Source organism: Rhamphochromis longiceps, linkage group LG9, assembly GCF_057381845.1.
Source record: "Rhamphochromis longiceps isolate RC_006_pf linkage group LG9, R_longiceps_female_GT1.1, whole genome shotgun sequence".
In the NCBI taxonomy this organism is placed as follows: Eukaryota; Metazoa; Chordata; class Actinopteri; order Cichliformes; family Cichlidae; genus Rhamphochromis; species Rhamphochromis longiceps.
The window spans coordinates 11,785,834-11,807,320 of NC_140565.1; the positions used below are offsets into that span (position 1 = coordinate 11,785,834).

Here is a 21,487-nt window from a genome sequence, read left to right on the forward strand (position 1 = left end):
CGACTGGTTGGTGGGTTCCTGGCAGTCGCTAGGTTAAATTGGTCACAAAGAGGTAAGCAGTGCTGCAACAAAATAGTTTCTTGCAATTGCTTTGGCCACCAGCAGATTACCACAGTAACCCATAGTTTGCATGTGAGATGCCAACTCGTCTGTAAAAGTTCACCAGCTACTCTTTGAGCGACAGTGTGATGCACACCAGAAACTGAGAATGTCTGCCTTCAAAGTAAATGTTACACCTTTGAAATCTATTAGCTGCAGTGCTGAGGCACAACTTTTACTTTGAAGGTAAATTATTTCCGGTTTTGTTGCAGTTTTTCAAATTGCTTCTTGTCTCATAGCTAGTGAGTGCATGCAAACAATCCGCCGTCTTCTGTACAAACTACAGGACCATAGATCTTCTAGCGACCAAAGGAGTCACATTTTTTGGTGTAGAACCCTCTTTGCAGCCAGTTTTACCAGCAACAACTCAACAACTGGTTGGGGAATACATTTTCCCTAGAAACAGAGGTTGCCAGACGATCACCCACCAATCTGTTTGACTTAGCCCTAGCTGAACCTCATAAACATTAAACTTAATAAAATAAAATATAAGAATGTCTAATTTAACAAGTGGAAAACAGTATTTCAAAGCTTCCAAAATAGTTGCCATGTTTGTCGAGATCTCATATTATCTCGTTACTGTCTAGCAAGTGCTCGATATAGCTCATCAATTATACAGTGAGTTCCTCTCAATGTGAGGTGCTTGTGTCCAGAACACAGAACAACTAATCGTCCTGCAAGTCGTAGAGTTGCTGGTGGTTTCTCTGCAGCACAGTTTGTAAAGATCTGTTCACAGTGCTGGTCACCTTGATGCCAGCGGATCCCCAGTTTGGAAATTACAGCCGTACTCATCGGCCACATAAATGCACGGGAGCATTTGTACTAACAACTCACCGTCCACTGGGATTCATATTTCAGCACTTTCCAATTTGAAATCCAATTTCTCCAGTAAATGTTTCAATACTCAAAGCAAGAAGCAGCCTTTGTTTATCTGGACGTCTGCAGTATGCCACTCGAAATCAAAAGCCTTCACTGAAAATAGTCTGGAGGTGGAGAACCAACCATTTCTCAGCAATGACATGTTTTGGTGTAGTCTACCATAATAGGCTGCACTCTCACCCTCAAACACACAACCACCACTAAAACACAGCCTCACACGCATAGAAACAGTTCAAACAAGTTTTTCTTGTCAGTCCTCTGATCTGTTGTGGACTGACCACCCACACTGCAACCAGAGCTTCCTCTACATGTGAGACTCATCAGCTTTACTGTTCTTTAACCCATGAAACCGCATTAGTCTTCAGGTGTTTCTGCCGTGGCTAAATCATAAGCACATTGAAGATCAGCTCAGTGATATTCTTTGCAAAGGATCGTTGCTCTCATTTTTATAAGATAAGTATCATTCTGTTTCCACAAGTGCTGTTGAGACCGTACGGGGGGGGGGGGGGGGGGGGATATGCACTGATGCGCACGGATCCACTGATGAGGTTAACCAGATGCAGACTGTAATAGAGATAAAAGGTCTCATTTGGTCACGGAAGGACCAGCTTGGGGATGACAGGTGAATAAATGGATGAAGTCCATTAACCCTCCCCACGGCACCAGCTCAAGCCTTACACCTAACTGTTACGCTGGTCCGTGTTACCGTTCCTCCTGAGTAGGTATGTGTGTTCGCAGTTTGCGTGGGGAGGCGTGGGTTCGCTTGGTAGTCCCGCCCTGCCGCACGCAATGCCTGGGAATCCGTGCTGGTTGAGGATTTACTGAAAATGCTTTAGGGAATCCCAGCCCTTTCCCTCTCACATAGACACATACATATTCATATGCACAAAAACACACACTCACACACACACTCTGCTGACGTAGTTGACACTGATCAGGTATTCATGAGGATGGCACTCCTACACACGCACATTTTGCTTAGTTACAAAACAAAATAAATAGATACAGCGCCGCACAGACTCTCCCCAGATCCCACGAGGATGCGAGGTGTCTTTCCAAACAATGATCAGATAAGATCAGTCACACACACACACACACACACACACACACACACACACACACACACACACACACACACACACACACACACACACACACACACACACTCTTCACCTGGAGCTAGCCATCAGAAGCAACATTTTTCTGCCTCTTTTCTTCCTTCCGTTGTTGGCGTATCTTTCTTTTTATTTCAAGAGCACTGAAGCTGATGTTGCTGTGTGATCATGTGCCAAATTAAAAGTAACAAAAGTAGTACACAGAAAATGCCTTTAGCATAACAGTTTACGTTCCAGTTGGCAGATTATCAATCAGCTTCTCTGGCTCTGGGTCAAGAAAATGGGAACTGGAGATACAGAAAGGCCGCCATGGCTTCTTTAACTGTAGCTGTGTTTTAATCCAGCCGTCTTCTAAGTACATGTTTGACATGTGAGGGAAAGGACCTTTAAAAGAATTAGCTACAGCAATTGTGGTTTCTGTTTTTAAAGTTTCTATTTCAAAAAGAAGTTCAAGAGCAGAGAAAATGTTTACAATAACTGGATTTTGGAAAGCAGTGTGCACGATTCTTGTCTTGATGCAGTGTTTTAGTAGTCTTACTTTAAAGAGGGGATGTATCAGTAAATATTTCTGCTGATTAAAAAATAAAATCAGATCTGATCCTCAGACTAATTTCCTGAAAATGGCCTAAACAAGGTGGTTCCAGTTTCATATATTTATTTTACATAATCTGTCCCTCCGTGCTGTCTTGACCTTTCGCTGCCTCGGTGATTCACTGCCGATGATCAAAGGTGAGCTTCTCTGTTGTGGCACAGTGACACTAAATGTTTGGACAGGGAGAAGCTGTGAGCATCGAGGACAGAGAGGAGGAGACAGAGGCAGGAAGGGAGAGGTGATGTCAGACGCTGAAGTGTTGAAACCGAGGGAGAGGTGTCACCGCATCATCATCCTGCGTTTGCTGTTAGCTTTTGAGAATCTCTGACTTGTAGATCTTAGACGTATTTTACATGTGCATCAGAAAAAATTAAAATTGAGCATTCACATCCACACGTGATGGTTGGATGCTATAGATCAGTTTCCACAGCTGCTGACAGATGCTGTGGAAATGGTGTTTGGCATCTAGTTGGTAGCTACATAATAAATCAAAATAATTTGAGGGGTGCTGTGTATAGTTTTGTTTTCTTTTTTTTCTTTCTTTTTTTTAAGGATAACTGCACAGTTGATGTCAAACTATGCTTCATATGTTAGCCATCTGGTTGCACGTGAACCTAAGCCAGGCTGGATTGGGTTTAATGCAGACCCCAGGCCCGCTCCTCTAAGAGCAACTAAGTATCACAATGAAACTTGAAGCATGTTTGAAACACATCTGGAGCTCTCTCTGACTCTCCTTCACAGTACGGCGGAGCCACAGAGGATTTCTCCTTCCTTCTAACACACACACTTTTTCATGTTTTATTGTCCGATGGGAAAAAGACTTTGAATCTCATTCTCTGTTCTTTTTTATGATAGTTCCCATCCTGGATTCTCTTTATCTTTCCCTCCCTCTCTTTTTTTATCTTGCAAAGGAATTCCATTCTTTTATTATTACCCTCCTCCCGTGTCTTTCTTAGCTTGGAATGTGAGTTGGTGCTGGTGTCGCAGCACTATATTCAGCCACCCTTTAGGGTAAATTCAGTTGTTCTTCCGCAAACAAGACAGTCATGAGGATTAGCCCACAGACAGTCAGGAAGCTTTCTTTTATCAGTTTTAAAAGTACATGTACTTTAACAGGAAACAGCGTCCGGTTTTACATATACTTCACAAAACGTTAATGGTTTTCTTCCAGCGTGAGAGAAAGTGAACTTTCCATTTATTTAAAGGCTCCATCATTATGTGCATCATTCTTCCGGCTCCCAGTGATAGACGTCAAACGGCACCGTGCAGTGTAAAATTTGGTCTGAAACTCGATGTGTCTGTGCTTGGATGGACAGATTATAGCAGGCTATTTAAAGATGAGAGGCCACAGTGGAAACAAAGAGTGAATGACAAGACCACACACTGATCTGAGAATAGACTTCTACAGAGCTCTCTCTCCCAGTCTATTTGTGCAAAAGATTTCATATAGATCGCTATGGTGCTCCTGTGTGCGTTTATGCAAACTCAAGCACGCATGGGTGTGATTTGTCACTGATAATTCGGAGCAGGATGCTGAAACTTCTGCTATCTCGAGATGTCTTTCTCCAGAGACTGTGATATCATCAGTCTTATTTAAATATCACTACTGTGAACACATTGAAAAGCCCTCCGTCTAAAGTTACTTGCCAGGTGTCCGCTTGGCTCGGCCTAACTACTGCAGACAGATACAAAGGTTTCTTTCCAGCCCTAAATGGGCTCGCGGTGGCACGAATAATCACTGGTGTCGGTGAGGAAATGGATTGGCTGACCACAGAGCTCCTCCTGCCCACAGTGTGGACTCTTCTCTTCTCTTCTCTTCTCTTCAGTCACAGCGATGAATAACTATAACCTGTGATGGCACTGAAAGGGAGCCTAGGGGTGGGGGCGATGGGTGGGTTCTCATCCTCCCTCTCTCCTCTCTCCTCCATCCCTTTTGACATGGAAAGCGTGTAAACTTGGCAGGGCCAAATTTGTTGATTGCGGGCTACTGATGTGACCCATCTGGGGTTGAAACATTGCATTAGGTCTTCGCACGCTATTCCTCGCCACTCCCTCGACTCAGCAGTTCCCCCACCCCACCCCCCCACTCTTCTGTCACATGAGAAACAGTTGCGGCACTGTTGTTGGGTGAGGAGGATGTGGGTGTTTGGTGTGTTTATTTTGTGTGTGTGTGTGTGTGTGCACGTGTGTCTGGGTTTAACGGGAGACTTGCCTACCGAATGGACAGTGGTTCAAACCCAGCAGCAGCAGCTGTGCGCTGAAGTGTCTTCGAGCAAGACCATATCCCCAAACGGCTAAAAATGTAACACACTTGCTCGAAGTGTGTTGACGTGCGAGTAGGTGTGTGTGCATTATTAAGTGTAAGTGCATCTGCATATTTTCTCTGACACTGATTTCGATCCCAGGACACTGAAAAACCTGACCGATTTAAAAATGACACATAATTTAAGGAAGATTAAAGCACCGAGCTGACATAGGGAGTTGCTACATCAAATATTCACAATGAGATGAATAAAAGAGCAGAAAGCGCAGTAAATCTTTGTTCAGCAGAGAGGAGATGAGGATCTGCATTGACTTGCGTGAGCCGCTCGCAGTGACGGCCGTGTTTTTGAGCTGCTAATACTTTCCCTAATCAGAAATGCTCCTCTTATTGTGGAGACATCCTGAAGCTATTGCACAGGAATTTCTGTGGTCCTGCTCATAAATCAGCTGAAAAGTCAAGCAGAAAACACAGGAGGACTGGCCTGCAGTGTGACGCTCAGTCCAGCACAGCATGGCCCTGCATGGAATACTCTGGAAACACATGTTCGTCACTTTCACCATGTTTGATGTGTCTTGCTGCATTTTCTCTGATGTAGATTGCATACGTGCTTTCATATATGCAGAGTTAACTTCAAGCAACAAGCTAAAAAAAACAAATTCTGGAGCCTAACAAGTGATTTCCAAGGTTTAAAATGATTTTAGTCAAGTTTACATAGAAGCTGTCAATGGACAAAGCAGCTGCTTCAGTTTCTGGGTCAGGGTTTCAAACCACAACACTTCAGCCTGTTTTTAAGGAGAACTTTATCTCATGAATGCTGCCATGTCACATCTGAAGCAGCACAGCAGTTAGATTTGATTAGATAAAACTCTGATGATGTCTGTGAGGAAACAGGGTTGCAACATCAGAGAGTAAAGGTGATAAGACGAAAAGAGAAGAAACTTGGAGTTTGCTGTCTGCGAGCAGAGCGTTTGTAGATGAGATTTAGAGCACCGTGAGGTGAATGCTATAAAATAAGAAATGGCTTGAAAGCAGCCAGATCTGCAGCCTTAGATGGGCAGATTGTGGGCGTGGGTCTGGCAGTGTTACCCGCAGGTCTCAGCTGCAGGACACCACCAAAGGGCCGATGTGGAAGTTTATATGTTGCCGAACCTAAAAGGCGGTTTTGATGACACGGGTGTAATGTGAGGTTCATTAGTGCAGAGGCGATAATTGCAAGGGTTGTTTAAGGAGTGTGCCACACATCAGGTCCCGATGTTCAGCATTTCAGCAAGGATTCCCGGCAAGTTTTTAGCCTTTCTCCAGAATTCTCTGACTTCTTCCAAATATAAAACCTCCAAAAGTCACTTCAGGACTCTGTACCCGACCATTGTTGGTTTAAAAAAGAAAAAGAGTTTGACAGATGCATGTTTGTTTGATTACATTTCAATCTGCAGCTTGAAAACAAATATCAGATGCACATGATCTCATCTCGCATTTTCATTCAAAGGATGTCTTTATAAGTAACATAAATCTCAACAAACTGAATTATGTAATGAATGAATCTTGCCTACTATTCCCATAAATCAAATTAGCTAGCAATATTTTCTCTGAAAAGTTTTTCCACATTTATTTTGCCTCAGATTTACAGAGTTGCTCTTTACCATGTGCAGATTTCTTTATAGGCCAGGAGCACAAAAGCATGATTTAGGATCCAGATAAATCTATAGCTTAGCCCGAGCCTAGGTCAAATTTTAACCAAGGTGATCATTGTGCAATAATAACTCATTAAAAAGAATTATCCCCAATATCTGTTTGTACTTTCTTGCTTTTCAGCATCAGTTTAAATGCAATATTTCCATTTGTGTTAGCCAAAATCAAAGATGACGTACATTAGCACACAAGATTGATATCCCAGTTTTAAGTTCCAGTCAAACACACTTAAGACTTAATATATTTTGCACATTGAAGGCAGTGAAATATGCAGTTTCTCTCTCTGTGTGTGTGACTCTGGGCCGCAGAGGCTTTTGGGTCAGTGGATAGAGACACTGGATTCTGTCTGCTGACCCTGCTGCGCCCTACTGTACTCTGCTTGGCTGTCTAAAACAATCCCTCTTTCTCCCTGATTCAGATACGCACACAAGCATGCACACACGCACGCGCGTGCGCTCGTCACCGCTTCCGACCTTGCTTCCGTGAGAAGCAGGCTCTTATTTTAGTGGACAAGGAGGATTTTACCACATGGTGATGAGATCATTACCAAGCTAAAACATACATACACAAACAACTGCTGTGTCATATGCACGAACACTTGCGAAAAAAATGAATCCTGGCCTGTAATGACTCACAAAGCCACACACACGCAAGGTCATTGTGCTGTAATTTTTTTTAAAGACTCATTTGCTTACTGCTTAAAGTAGCTCTAGTCCGCGCTGTGGCAAGAGCTAAAAAGCTGTGTTACACAGGTGCCATCAGCCCAGTGGCTTCAGCCCTGTGATCGAGTTCACAGGCACTTGGAGTATCTGCTTTTTCTGTTTTTAAACCTGCTAAGCTTGTTCAGGTCATCAGCACAATAAAACGTTTTATATGTTGGCAGGAGGCTTGTTTTACTGTAACTACAGCTTTGCTTTCTACACGCAGGAATTCAGTACAGCTACCCATGCATTTTTTTGTCTTGTTCAGTTAATGTCTAGTAAACAGTTGAGACTTCCTGAGCTGCAGGTCTTATGTTGAAATGGAGTGGGGGTTTCTTCTTCTTTTTATTAGAAAGGACGCTCTTTTATAAGGTGCCTGGTCTCCCCAAAGAAAGTCTCCTACAGTTACTATATGCTCATATAGTCATGCCATATGCAAGTGTTATCTTGCTAAATGCTAAGATAGCAGTAGTGACATCCCTATGATATCACCATGGGTCATTTCCCCAGACTTGACAAAGACCTGCTGTCATGCAACTGTTTTCACAAGACTCACATTAAAGGGTAAGGTGGAGCAGGTGGAGTGCCCCTTAAAATAAAAAGGTATGTCCTCCAACTTTTTGGTGTGCTGCCTTCTAGCACACCAACCTTCACACAGGTTGGTGTGCTGCATTTTGCAGCTTTGCACATTCAGTCACAAAAATAGTCTTCCTATTTAGAGCAACAGCCTGTTTAGAGAGGCCAGACAAGTCCGTGTTTGTTTACACCCTGCAAATCTCATCAGTTGGTCGGGAATTCAACATAACACACACAAACATATATAAACTCGTATTAGCACACTAACACCAGATGCCAAGAAACAAAGTGGTGACTAGGTGGCATCTGCAGCGAGTCCTGCCATCCGTGACTTGCCCCCGACTTTACCTCTTTCAGCAAGCTTGCGTGATCCCACCATCACTCCCCTTTAAGCCCTCCTCATCTCACTACCCGACTCCATATCCAGTCTCTCTCACACACACACACACACAGTAGCATATTGCCTGCTGGGCGACGACACAGGGGGAATACGTCCTCCCTCGCTGTGCCAAATGAAGTGATAGGAGCAAACACTTATAAAGAGGCTTGGATTGGAGCGTAGTTGTGACGTGCAAGTGGGCATGGATGGGAAAATGTGAAGTGTACAGTCACGATATGTCCAGACGTGACAGCAGCTATCATATTTCCACCTGCCCTTCCCCTGAGGGATTATAACTACAGCAACTTCCCAGTTTTCTATAATAAAAAAAAGCTCATTCTTCACATGGTGGACACAAAATAGTCTCTCAAAACAAGCTTTATAAAAGTCATCCCAAAGGGCTCTTTGGGATATTTTGCCACTTGAGCTTTTCTAAAAGAGCAAGTTGTTACATGTGGAGGCAGCTTAAAATGAATAGATGCTTGCCATCGTCTTATTGGAGAACAGCCATGTAGAAACATTTTGCCTCATTTGCAGTCCACCACTATTATCTTAACAATAGTGAGGTAGACGCCAAATTTAAACAGTTGTAGTATTTTCTTTTGTCTTACCACTCCAGTCAACCTCATTGTGAATTTGAGGTTTTTTATGTCAAAGCAATCAAAATGTCTTAAGGGTGTTTCTATGAACACCCAGTGTTTTCTTGCCGCCCTAGCCTAATGGGATGAGGTGTTGGATAATCAGATTACTGTTGGGTTAGAGTGTCACTGGCCAAATGGGTTTGTGATATTTTTAGTGAGGAAAACAAAACAAAAAAAAGGAGATGAGTGTTAAAATGTTGGTAATGGGTGATGCAAACGAGTGTCAAATCAGGTTAAAGCCGCTTCATTCACTCGCTGAAATGTTGTTTTCTTTAAAACTACAAAGGACGACATGGTCTGAAATATTTCTTTCAATTTAAATTTTATTGGACAGAGTTTTACGATAATAGAGTGGTAAAGATAAAGTGAACCGATGCCAAAATAAATACTTTATGGAGCCATTGCTCTTGATTACCCGCTTCACAGATTGATCACACTGACACAGCGGACATGTAACACCTGTGGTAGCATCTAGTGATTGACAGGTTAATGGCTTTCATGCATTAAGGATGATCACCATCATGGGTCACTTGATCCTCCTCAACCCTTGGCTCATTAACCATCTCACACCCATTTAATTACACATTGATGATATGCTGCCAGCACACCACAGCGCCATCAGATGGTAGATAAAATAAAGAGTTCGGAAATGTATACACACGTGATTGTTGCTAATGCTAATCTTGTACGAAATGCAATATTTCAAAACAGCAGACGTAGTAAAATGAGTGAAAACAATGAATGAAAGAAAAGCAGTGATGTTATAAAAAGGATGTCAGCGGCGTCACTGCGTTCAGACGAATATTCAAAAAGCGGAAGAAAGTGTGTTGCAACTGGAGTCATGTGCGTAAAAAGCGATCTCAGTGGGGAGTAGATTTTTGCAAAAGAGTATGAAAAGTGATGCTTTGTAATAAAGGACTGGTATTTCTCTAGTCCTCGCCATGAGCAGACAGATCATCTTGAAGCACAGTCATTAGAGGAAGAGCACCGGGTGTGGCTGGTAACTGCAACTAACTACTGGAGCTACTCCGTTAGGTGCAGGGTAACCACTCGGACGACACCAGCTTAAACAAGAAATTCCTACCAGGGTAAAACCCTTTAGGAGTAGAGACCTCTTGTACTTCTCTTTCCACTCCCTTCTTTTTAACATTTAGCAGCATTACATGCTATGGTAGCGCTACCATTGTCTGATCTTGAACTTTTTAAAACGTACAGCTTTGAGCCACTTTCTGCGTTCACCAAACTCACTCTCTTCCCTGCTAACAACCGTCTCCTTCAGTAAAATTTAAGCAACACGTATTTTCTGAAGCTGTGAAACAGTCTTCCCACCACAAGTCAGTGGTTAGCATTTGTTTAGCATTGCGTGCTACAGCGGCATTAGTGTAGTTTCCCTCCCATATGGATTAAGCCTCAGGGACCATCTGCCCATTATTACTTGCCTCAATGGGCCGAAACGGTACCATAATCTTTTTAACAGATTACCCTTTCGTTATGAAGAGGTTTTACACATGAAAAAAATAAAATCTAATTGGATCACTGAAGGAATCAAGGTTTTAAAAAAGGTGTGGTTCTTTTTCCAGAAACCTGCTTAACTCCCTGTTTATGGAGACTGAAGTGAGGAGTGCTTTTGGCTCTTAAACAAGGAGGAGAATACCAGAGTGATAATCTTGGGCTTGTTGTGGTTCTTTCACTCCCTCTCATTTTAAGTAAGAATGACATTAATTGGCACACCAAACAAGAAACCACCATTTCATTTATAGTGGCAGCGCACATGATGCTGCAGACTCTTACCTCTGATCTGCTTTCTGTCTTCCTCTTGCCTTCCTCTCTTCTCATTCAGAATTCAGAGAAACCAAAGTTTAGGGATATAAGACAAAGAAATATTCCCCAAGTTTGTCTCAAGTATTTCTTTCTTCAGTAAGAATAAGGATGAATGAGTGAGAAACACTTTATAGTTGCTTACTTTATACATTGTAAGCTTGATTTTGCACCAAGGCCTCATCTCTTCTTTCTCTTCCTCTTCATTATCTCTCCCTTTTCACTGTATTCTTAAAACAACACATTCACCTCGTGGCACGTCTGTTTGCTGAGTTTTCTGTTTGTTTAGAAAAAGAGGATACGTTTTCATTACAAATTTACCCACAGTTAAACGTAAAGTCAGCAATTTGGACTTTACAGCAGCTTGCACATAAACGTTAGAGTTTAAAGGACACTGTATGGCAACTTCAAGCTCTTGAATCTCAGACTGCTCATGAAAACGGAGATTTTGCGAGTACAAAAATAGGAGGCCTGTGCTTTATTGTGGCCAGGTGGTGTTCCTGAATGCAACTTTTATTAACCACAAGCTCCTTGAGAGAGCAGCGGGCCACAACCATCCTCATCAAAACAGGAATCCAAGGAACAGCTATTTATAGGGTATCCATGCAAAACGCATACTGTATATGCGTGCAAGAGCTGATGCCTCCTACAGTAGTGCAGCAGATCTGAGATGTGAGATGTTGCACTCATTTCAGTGCATGCATTAGAAATGTATTCACTCTTGTTACTTCATTTTACAGTTGGCTAACTGGAAAACAGACTGTATGGCAGAAATCGAACTAAGTAAAAATAAAATGGCAGAAAAAGTACTCTGCAAAGAAGTGCGTCACCAAGGCTAAATTGTGTCTGGACACTGAGGTGCCTGAAAGGAAATATATTATGTCATGATTTGACCGTGCATGTCCACGGAGGTTTGACATAAACAGGGAAGCAAAGGAAGCAAATTGAAGGGAAAAGACAATACGCCTTATAGTGAGGTTTCCCCTCCTAAATCCACTTGTACTGTGTGTGTTTGTTTGTGTACATGCAGTGCTCACACACATGTTGTCATTCTGCCTCTTGGCAGTTTTATTGCTGGAATATACTGTGTGACTCACGAGGGAGTTTATATCCTGAGTTCAACCCCGTGGAGCTTTACCGAGGGCCAGGGTCGACGTTTAGCTGGTGGAACATCGCCGGCCCCGGGAGGAAAACTACAGCGTCTTGTTGTCTTCAATTAGAAGACACACTGTTGCATTCATTTGGGTACAGTCAAATAAAAAGCTTTCCTGCATAACTGGCTCATCTCACGCGACACATGCCTGAATGCAGCGTGCGCGTGTGCGTGCGAGGAGAGAGAGCACGTCGTTTCGTGCCGAAGCACATTCTCCTTGGGCCTGCGTCCATTTGCATTCTGTTAGCTTTTCTAATTGTCTGTATAAATATTGCACCACATTGAGCTGATGTTAATTTTCCTAGGGCTTGACGAGCCAAATTTAGGAGTGTTTAGACAGCCCTTTCGCTGGCTACGCTTGTGCGTCGCTCATTTCAGCGGATTCATCAGAAAAGCAATTTTCCCAGCAGACAAACATCGCGCTCACATATAAAGCATGTGCGCCACAATCAGTCATGTCCTCTATTTATAGAAGCAATTAGATGACTTTCAAATTATGATCGCTATAATAGTTCTCCAGTGTGTGTGTGTGTGTGTTTGCAAGGAAAAGGTGCGTGGCGCCAGTTTTATGGTGCACCATGCAGACAGAGCCACATACAGTAGCGGTAGTGAAGAAGTTACCATGCAAGTATGTTTTGCCCAAAGGCTCATGTGTGGAGACGTATTACTCCTGTAGAGTGTGGCGACTGCTTGCCAACCAAAACAGAGAAGTGGAAACAATTGAGTTTACATCTTGTGCTCTTCTGTGTGATCCCATTTGCTCTGTCATAATATCACTTCCCTTCTGCTTCAGTATCTAGGCGCACAACCAAGGCCTTTGTTTACGTTCTATTCAGGAATCAGGGTTCTGTTTTTTTCCTGCTTCAGAGATAGGCTTCCCCCTAGCTGCTCAAACTACAGTACATGTGCATGCTCCCCCAGGAAAATAAAAATTACTCGCTCGCATTATAATCTCCTCTGAAAGGTAAATATTTCTGAGTCCTGTGCTGCCTCCAACAAACGTGCTGTTTGTAGTTGTTGTTTTGTTAACAGACAAAGAAAGTCGCTCTAAATCTCTCCATTCATTTAAATGTAATCTTACATAGCAGGTCACAGGGGAACCAAAACATTCATCTAAAACAATATCGGTGAGCTTACGAAGCTCATATTTAAAGTTAATATTGTTACGTGGGATGATTGAGTCAGTGTGCTGTATGTTTCCTCATCTGCTGCAGTTAAAAGCAGTGGAAGAGTCTGCTTCTGTTTGTCTTTAGAACAGCAGGGAAATGCCCCAAAACGTTTCTAGCTGTAAATCCTTTTTTGTGTTTTTTTTATTTTTTTTATTGCAAAAACAAGAGAAAAAAAAAGTTCAAATTTAGACGAGGCGAGATCCGGACATTTGATCTCTGGCATAATGAAGTATTAGCTTCCATTACAGAGGAGGCTTAACCTTTTTGCAGAGCGCAATTGAGCGCTTGCCAGCAGTCATCAATATTTAACAGCTGTTGCTATTATGAAATTCTTTATGGGCTAATGTGGCTCGTCGGCTTGCACGCAAGGCCTTGGCTGTCCGCCAGCAGTCTGTCAGGAGGAAGGGGGGGAGATTGACAGACGGCTCGCTCGCGTGACAACCAGCCCTTGATCAGCCAGCTCCTCTCTCTCTCTCTCGCGCTGCCTCTCTCTCTCTGTTAGTATTGCTCTCTCTGCTGTGGATTTCCTGTGCCGGCAGTGAGAGAGAGAGAGAGAGAGAGAAGAGTGCTAAGGGAAGGGGGCGGGAATAGGCAAAGGAGGTGGCAGTGAGCCAACCCAGCCTCCACACACACATATGAAAACACACACACACATAGTTTTCTCTACTCACGCAAGCCTTGTGGGAGGGGAAGAACTGCTGTGCTGTACTGCGCTCCCATGTTCATGTCTGGAGCTCTTCTTGGCACAGCCGTGGATCAGCTGCCAAAAGATGGCACCCCTGCTACTCCAATGAGGGGCACACAGAGACGAATGGGTGTAGGTGTCCCTGCCATTCACCAGAAATGAGATTTTACCTGATAGATGATGACTTTTCAGTGATGTTTGCTGGGAGTTTCTTGGGGTTTTTTTTTTTCATTGATTATAAATAATGAATAAATATTTTTAGTATCTCTCGTTTAATACTTTGCTAGGTGCAGTGATTTAGTGAAATGTGCAAAAATACTGGCTATAAAGTCAATATTTGGTACGACCACATTTATTCTTCAACACAATCTGAACCCTCTTAGCTTTCTTGTAACTTTTTTAATGTAAAGTAGTCTTCAGGAATAGTTCTCCAGGCTTCTTCTTCTTTGGACCTTGACTGCTTTTTGTTCTGTTCTCTCTCAAGATGATCCCACACTGCTTCAATAATGTTGAGCTCCAAGCTTTTGGGAGGCCTTGTGCGTGATAGTGTTTCACTATCCTGGTATGCTTTTGCTGCATTGACGGTGTGTTTCGGATCATTGTCATACTGAAAAATGAAACTGTTGCAGATCACATGCTCTCCAGATGGCGTGGCACAGTGGTCTCAAAAGATCTCAAACACCTGTGGCTGAAATGCAGGCCCAAATCATGACAGCACCTCTGCCGTGCTTTGCAGATGGCTGAAAAAACTCACTGTTGTACATCTCTCCCGACTTCCTGCGTATATATTGATGACAGTTTGAAACAGAGATTAAAACCACGAATTCATCACTCCCATCAGATCTGTTGCTACTGGTTTTCAGTCCAGCTATTGTGTATTCTCCCTGTTTTCTGTCATTAAGAATGGCTTCTTGACATCCTCCCCTCCACTGAAACCCTTTTTAATGAGGCTTCAGTAACCGGTTGAAGGGCCAGATACACATCTTATGTCTTGTGTCAGATCTTTGCTGGATTTTTATAGACTCTCAGATACTGTTCATCTGATAGTGAAAAACTACAGAAACAGCAGCTATAACCACCTTATTGACTCAGCTTGGAGCAGGATGCCTGCTGGTTTCGTGTCTATGAGCCGTGTAAAAACACTTACTCGCTCCTCACTGCGCATTGCTCTGTTTAGGAACATGATGTTAAAAGTAGACCAACCCTTGTGCATGACTTGAAGCAATTCATAAATTTGCATAGTCATAAAAACTCTTCTGCAGCATTAATTTTAAGCATAATGTCGTGACATCTTTGATTCAGCATTTGGCATCAAATTGTAACTATTTTTTTGTCTTTTATCCCCATTATTAAAAAAAAAAAAAAGCATGTCAAGCCCTCAGAAATGTTACACCCCTCTGCTGAAACAACTGTCTCTCCCTGTCTTTTCTTCTTATTGGATGCAGCCTCTTCTTTTATCTCTTTTCTGTTTTCTCTCTCTTTTTGTTCTTTTTTTTTTTTTTTTTAAGGTGTTCTTGGTGGTGTTACAGGAGGAAGTGGCTTTAGAGGAGAAGCAGTTGAAAACAGACAAACAAACCGAGCCTGTGCTCTACACATCCGTCTGCTACAGTGCCAAATCTCACCTCACCCCCTAGAGGCCGTTTAAGTTAATACCTGCTCCACACAGGGCTCTGCTCTGCTTACAGGCGGCATCCAGCAGGTTGTTCAAAGTTTTGTGAAAGTCCTTTGGCTCCCTCTGAATTACAGCGCTTCTCATAATGTTAGTTTATTACGACAAATCAACGCATCTAATATCACTATAAGCTCCTCTCGTCAGTCATCCCAGAAGTTCTGTTTGGTGATTGAAGTGCTGAGACAATTGTGCCTTAGACTGTGAAAATGAAGTCATGCTGTGTTATGCTCGGTGTTTGGCGGGTGGTCCTGAGATTCTCAGTGAAAGTGGAAAGACAGACGGTGCTGACTAAAAAGGAGCTAAACACTTTCAGCCTCACCCTTTGGCACCATCTACATCCCGCTACTTGTCACTTTTTACTTAACACCCTGTCCTCACGCGGAGCACATAAACGCCTCACCATTACCTACTCTGTTTTCCTTTTTCGACCAGAGAGGGAGAAAATAGAGGCAAAGAAAAGCAAACCCGAAGAAATGAGCGGCGATGAATAAAGCCCGTATTGTTGGCAGAGGAAGTACCGGTGCCGATAATTAATCATCCCGTATGTTTGTCTTTCCTGACGCTGCATCCTCTCCAAAAAGCTGCCGTAAGAGAGAAAACAAAAAAATGCCCCAGGCGTTGAAGGAGGAAAATAAAGACGGTTATTAGATTCATTTCCCTCTGCAGTGGTTTCCACTGGTTGGATGATGTTGCGGTGATTGGACAGAATGGGTTTTGTGTGTGTTCGCGTGTGTGACTGTCTGAGTCTGTTTGTTTGCATGCATTTGCACCTGCAGAGGTGATGACAAAATACTTAACATTATTACTGGCTTTTTAAAAATGTAGCTGTCTGTCAAAGCTCTTGCGCTTGCACACGTTAGGGCATTTATTTCCTCGTACAGCTTGAATAAACCTACTTTTCCAACTGGGGGAATGAATTATTGCACGTGAAAGAAATTCATCCTGACAAACTGTACGGGCGCAGAAAAAAAGGGTTTGCAAGCTTCAGTGTGGATTCAAGAGAACGCCAACTGTTCCAACAAAATCAGTGAAATCAGTCGTCGATGGACTGAAACAAAGGCGGGGTGGAGAGAGGAGGAGGGCAGTTGAAGGAGTGCGAATGGGGTGGAGGGGGGAGGATGGAAGCTGTAATGAGGTTACTCAGTGGGGGTGGGAGCTATATGAAGCATCAGTAGATGTATAGATTTATATGCTCTCAGTGTGTGTGTGTGTGTGTGTGTGTGTGTGTGTGTGTGTGTGTGTGTGTGTGTGTGTGTGTGTGTGTGCATGTCGCATGACTAATCCGTGCCTGCTACAATGAATGATGGAGTGAAGGGCCGGTCACTCGGAGTGAGCTGCATGCTCCCTGACAGCACGCCTGTGAGAGAAACACGCAAACATGCCTTCGACACGCAATGCATACGTCACCACGTGTGCACATGTGACGAATCGACATGCCACAGTCATGTAAGCTAATTGCATGGGCTTAAGCATGCAGGTGGCATATTTCACCTTTGAAGACCCAGGTTAAAACTGTGCTTAGTTACGAGACAGTGTAGCGAGAGATTTGAATGGCCGCTCATTACATTGTCGGCCTGTAGGAGCCCTCTTTGTGAGCCACAGAGAGGCCAGAGGTCAGGCTTAGTTAGTCACTGGAACCAGAAGGCTTTTACTTATTCGTCAACGACACTTTCGTGCACAAAGAACTTTGTCATATTGTGCCTCTATGTTATAACATGTGAAATAGTACAAAATGTAATTGTGTTATTCTCGTGATGTAGTACGAATCAGCTTTAATGTATAAAACTGCACAACTGCAACTGCATAAGTCAACTTAAAAAAAACTATGATGCTTTATTCAGGGGGTTGCTTAGACAAGATGTTCTTATTTTAGCAGCTGAGTATATTTGTTATTGTTGACTGAGAACCTGTTGCACAGTTCAGTAAAAGCAGAGAGCATGAGCATCCACAAGTGAATGCTCTATGTCTGGTTAACCACTTCCCATTCAAATGTCGCTAAAGCATTCAATTTTTTTTGGCCTGGCTTTCTGTAGCCCAGTGAGATTTGCATGTGCATGTGGCTGTATCGTGTGTAAGAAATCCTCTAAAGTCATGAAATCTTCCAGTGTTTTGTCTTGTTAGACCAGCCAACCACGCAGAGTAATACCTGGCATTAGTGCAGCACCTAAGAAAGGGAGACCGATACAGTTAATGTGTCGGCCACATGTCTGAGTGCTGGTCGTGTTCTCTCGCTGCCACATCAGAGAAAACAGAATTATTATTGTTATTAAAGTCAACTGTTCCCTGTTTTGACACAGGCCTTGTTATATGCTCTGTATTCTGAATGTGCATTGAATTAGGTTAAGAATTCAGACCTTCAACAGCACATATGAGCGCATAACCCTATAAGGATACATTAAAATCAGGGCTGTATCCAGCGTGTGTGATCTTCTCGTTTTGTTTGGGGATGTTCTTTCCACCTCTTCTGTTCTCATTTTTAACATTCTCAAACCGACCGGTGGCTTTTGGATTATTGTGTTAAACAAAAGCGAGTCCTTCGTGCCAACCTGTTTACCCATTTTCTTTTTTCTTTTTTTTACAGCGAGCCAAGACAAGACCAGCAGGAAGCACATCATGAGCACAGCATCCTCTAACCCTGAACCCAGGAAAGAGAGCCTTCCACTGGGCACAGGCGTGAATGAAAGCAGCCTCCTCCTGGAAGTAAGAAACCACATGGGTGTTGTCTGTATGTGTGGCGATCATGTGGAACATTTAACATGCTACATCTGTAAATACAGCACCAAAGCAGTTGTATTAATATCAACTGTTACCACACTATGTGCCATATTTTACCTTTTGGTTGGCACTTATTTTCCTGCCATGTTCTGGTTTGCATACATTTGCTTCTGAATTAGTGATTGGGAATTTGGGACATGGGGGGATTTTGTTTGCATGTGTGTGTGTGTGTGTGCGCACCCTTTGCCCTTTGGTCCTGCCTTCTTTGCAGGGCTGTGCTGTTGCGTGACATATGGGTGAGACAGGAGTGTCAGAGCTGATGAATTAGGTGGGGACTCTCACATGTTGGCGGCTTGAGCATCCAAGGGAAGTGTGCTTCTGTGTGTGGTCGGACCTCCGGCCGAAAGCACGAGAAAGCGAGAAGTAGAGAGCGAGAAGGCGTCAAGCCTGTCGACATTTATCAGAGAACATAGGAGGTCTGTTCAGCACTCACTTGACCCGAGACCTTTAATCAGGTTTTTAACAGCACGTTTTACGAGGGCATTTATTTCGCGTGGAGTAACAAACAGCATGTGACAAGCCGTTTGTGTGACTCGTTTAAACGCACGTAGCCATACGCTACATGGGAATTGCTTGGGCATTAGGTCGTCATTGCCTCCACGCAATATTCCCATGGCTCTCGGTCAAGCAGTAAATTATGACAGAGATTATCGCACAAAAACTACACGGATCTTCATTCGGAGTGCAGAAGCGATCCACTGATGCTTCTGTTAACGTGTCAGGCTTCTCAGTGGGACAGGAAACAAAAGGTTAGATTGACCGTAGTGATGTGCTGCCTCCTGTTGCGTGACTCAACCTGCAGCGGAGCCTCATAGCAAACTGCACATTACTTATGGTGACGAGATCCCAAGAGAGGGAAGAGACGGATATTTGAGTGTGCGTGTGTCTGGGGGAGATTGCATGTCTTTGTCTGTACGCATATGTGTTTGTACATGTTTATCTGTTTGCATATGAACTGTGTTTGCAAATGTCTGAAGGCAATTCTTTGGAGATTGATGCAGATCGAATGTGCTGGAAGTTGCAGGATTTATTGCATAAATTGAATTCACATGAGGACGATGTTGTGCCGTGTTGTGCCGCAGCAGTGTTTTTGGACATTTAAACATATTTCCATCCATGTTTTTTTTTTTCATATTTAATTATCAACACTTACCAAGGCTAATAGACGAAAATGTGTTGTAATGGCTGTTTAGACTCAAAAGAGGTTCAAGGGGGAAGCAAAGATACTAACAAAGTCCTTAATATTTTACATTTCCCGCATTAAAAGGCAACTCTTTATATCATTTTAACACATTTCAGTCAGAAGTAACGCAGTGGACTGATGGACAGACCACTTCTTTTAGTCTTTTAATGAAAAATGTTTGTCATGTGTGACTCTGGTTTGAGTGGCTTATCAAAAGTTTTCTAACTATCAGTCAATACAACACGATCCTATATTACTGCAACCCTATTGCGTGTATCACCACGGTTGCTGCGACCTCCCCTCATTTCTCACTGTCGACACAAGACAGCAGGAAAACTAAAGAAACTCCTTTGAAACATTGATACAAGGCAATAACGCCATGCCCGCCACTAACATCCTTCTCCCGCCCCAATCGCCTTACAGCTCCCCTGCTGCTTCCAAGTCCAGCGAACATATATTTTATTTTGGGCTCTGCGTGCAAAGGGCCTCTTAAGATTTGTAAGTCAAAGCTTTTAGTCTCCCAGGGCCAGTTATGAGAGCTGGGGGCGTTGCGGTTGCAGATATGTGGTGGAGCAGGCCAGCAGCAGGTGCCTGTTTCCATTACCTAAAGGCTTTAGTATGCAAGGAACTGAGGGGAATGTGAATGGAGAAACACACAAAAACAGCATGCAGCAGTGCAGCCAATATCATAACAGTATTTCTGTTTCTGGAACTTTTTTTTGTTGCCTAGTTTACAACAACAGAAGAACAGGCAGTGTTTAGATGTATTTAGCTGATTCATATAAAGTGTTTGGTTTTATTTATATAAAACCAAACACTAATTGTTATTTTGAGTAATAGAGTTCTGATGTTCCTTCCAGCTCTTTAACTGGAAATGTAGTAAATAAGCTGCTCTATTCCAGCATAAATGACGGATGTTCTCTTGAAGTTTTGCACATGTAAAAAACAAATGCACTGTATTTATCTGTAATAAATTTGCAGGGCCAGGCATAAAAAAGCTAATTAAAGCTTTAGAACATACACTTTTTGCTTGTGCATACTCTTTCAGGTCACAGGTCTGGGGCCTATTTGTTCCAGAAGAATAAAAATGTCAAAGTCCTTTTGTAAAGAATTTGGGTTGCAGAAATTTACTGGCATTTCACTGACTTGGAAGAGGAGTGGGGAAAGGTGAATGGGCTAAATAAATCTAAATGAACCTTACATGTAAATGTCGACCTTTTTATGGCCTTGTACGACCTCATAAAGTCAACCTAGCTTTCCAGCATGCTTAGGATGTTTTCATGAGTTTTTGGACACATGATCCAAAGACCTTCAAGTGATCCATGCTTGAGACCTTTATAGCTACATGTGAAATAGTCGTGAAAAAGCAATCTGTTTGTTCAAGTTCATGGTCATGCATTGCCATATTTTTCTGTGACAGTCAGCGTGACATTGAAACTATTATTGCTAAGAAATGAGAGCTTTCAGCTGTTGTATTTTAACCCAGAACAGGATCTTTTTTTAAACCTAACCGCAGCTTCACAGCCTAAACGTAACCAACTCGTTTTTATATCCTCACCCTCAACAAGTCGTTTTTAATGATAATCAATAAAATATTGTTTCATATTAACGTGCTGCTAAGCATTTTCTATAATATAAATAATGTCACTCCATGACTCAAACTGAGGTCAAATGATCAATCCAAGGCCAACCCCGTCTGGGACACCCTTTCAAATAGCGGAAAATATTCACTTTGTGTACACGGACATGAATCAGGACATCTGAGGCCAGACAGGTGAAAAAATGTCTTCAGGGATACGAAGATAAGGGTGGGTAATTATGTCCAGAAACCCGAATAAGTACATTAGATGTTGTGACTATCTGATGAACTGCCGCGACACTGCGTTGGCGGTGTTGGATTTAGACGTAAATATATCACATCTGGCATTGACATGTTGTTCCCAGATGTTTATTGAAGTACTAAATACATTACATAGCTACATTAAATATTAATCCACTAATGTTGGTTGATCGCTACCCTCCAGAGGGCTCCAAAAATGCTGGTCCGAGTAACAAAGACTTTTAATTTGTACAAATGTTGCACAGTAAATGCTGAGTG

The 21,487-nt window shown here is 42.8% G+C and overlaps 2 protein-coding genes across 2 annotated transcripts in view; both read left to right on the forward strand.

Annotated features, from left to right (window-relative positions):
• LOC146661782 (uncharacterized) overlaps positions 1–21,487 on the forward strand; it is a 517,204-nt gene that overhangs the window by 267,094 nt on the left and 228,623 nt on the right. The gene's annotated exons all lie outside the window — the stretch shown is intronic.
• The window catches only part of LOC146661791 (uncharacterized), a 62,752-nt gene that overhangs the window by 29,029 nt on the left and 12,236 nt on the right, over positions 1–21,487 (forward strand). Inside the window, exon 4 of the mRNA XM_085418262.1 lies at positions 18,013–18,131. Coding sequence (XP_085274388.1) covers positions 18,013–18,131 — 119 coding nt within the window. The remainder of the gene's footprint in view (positions 1–18,012; positions 18,132–21,487) is intronic.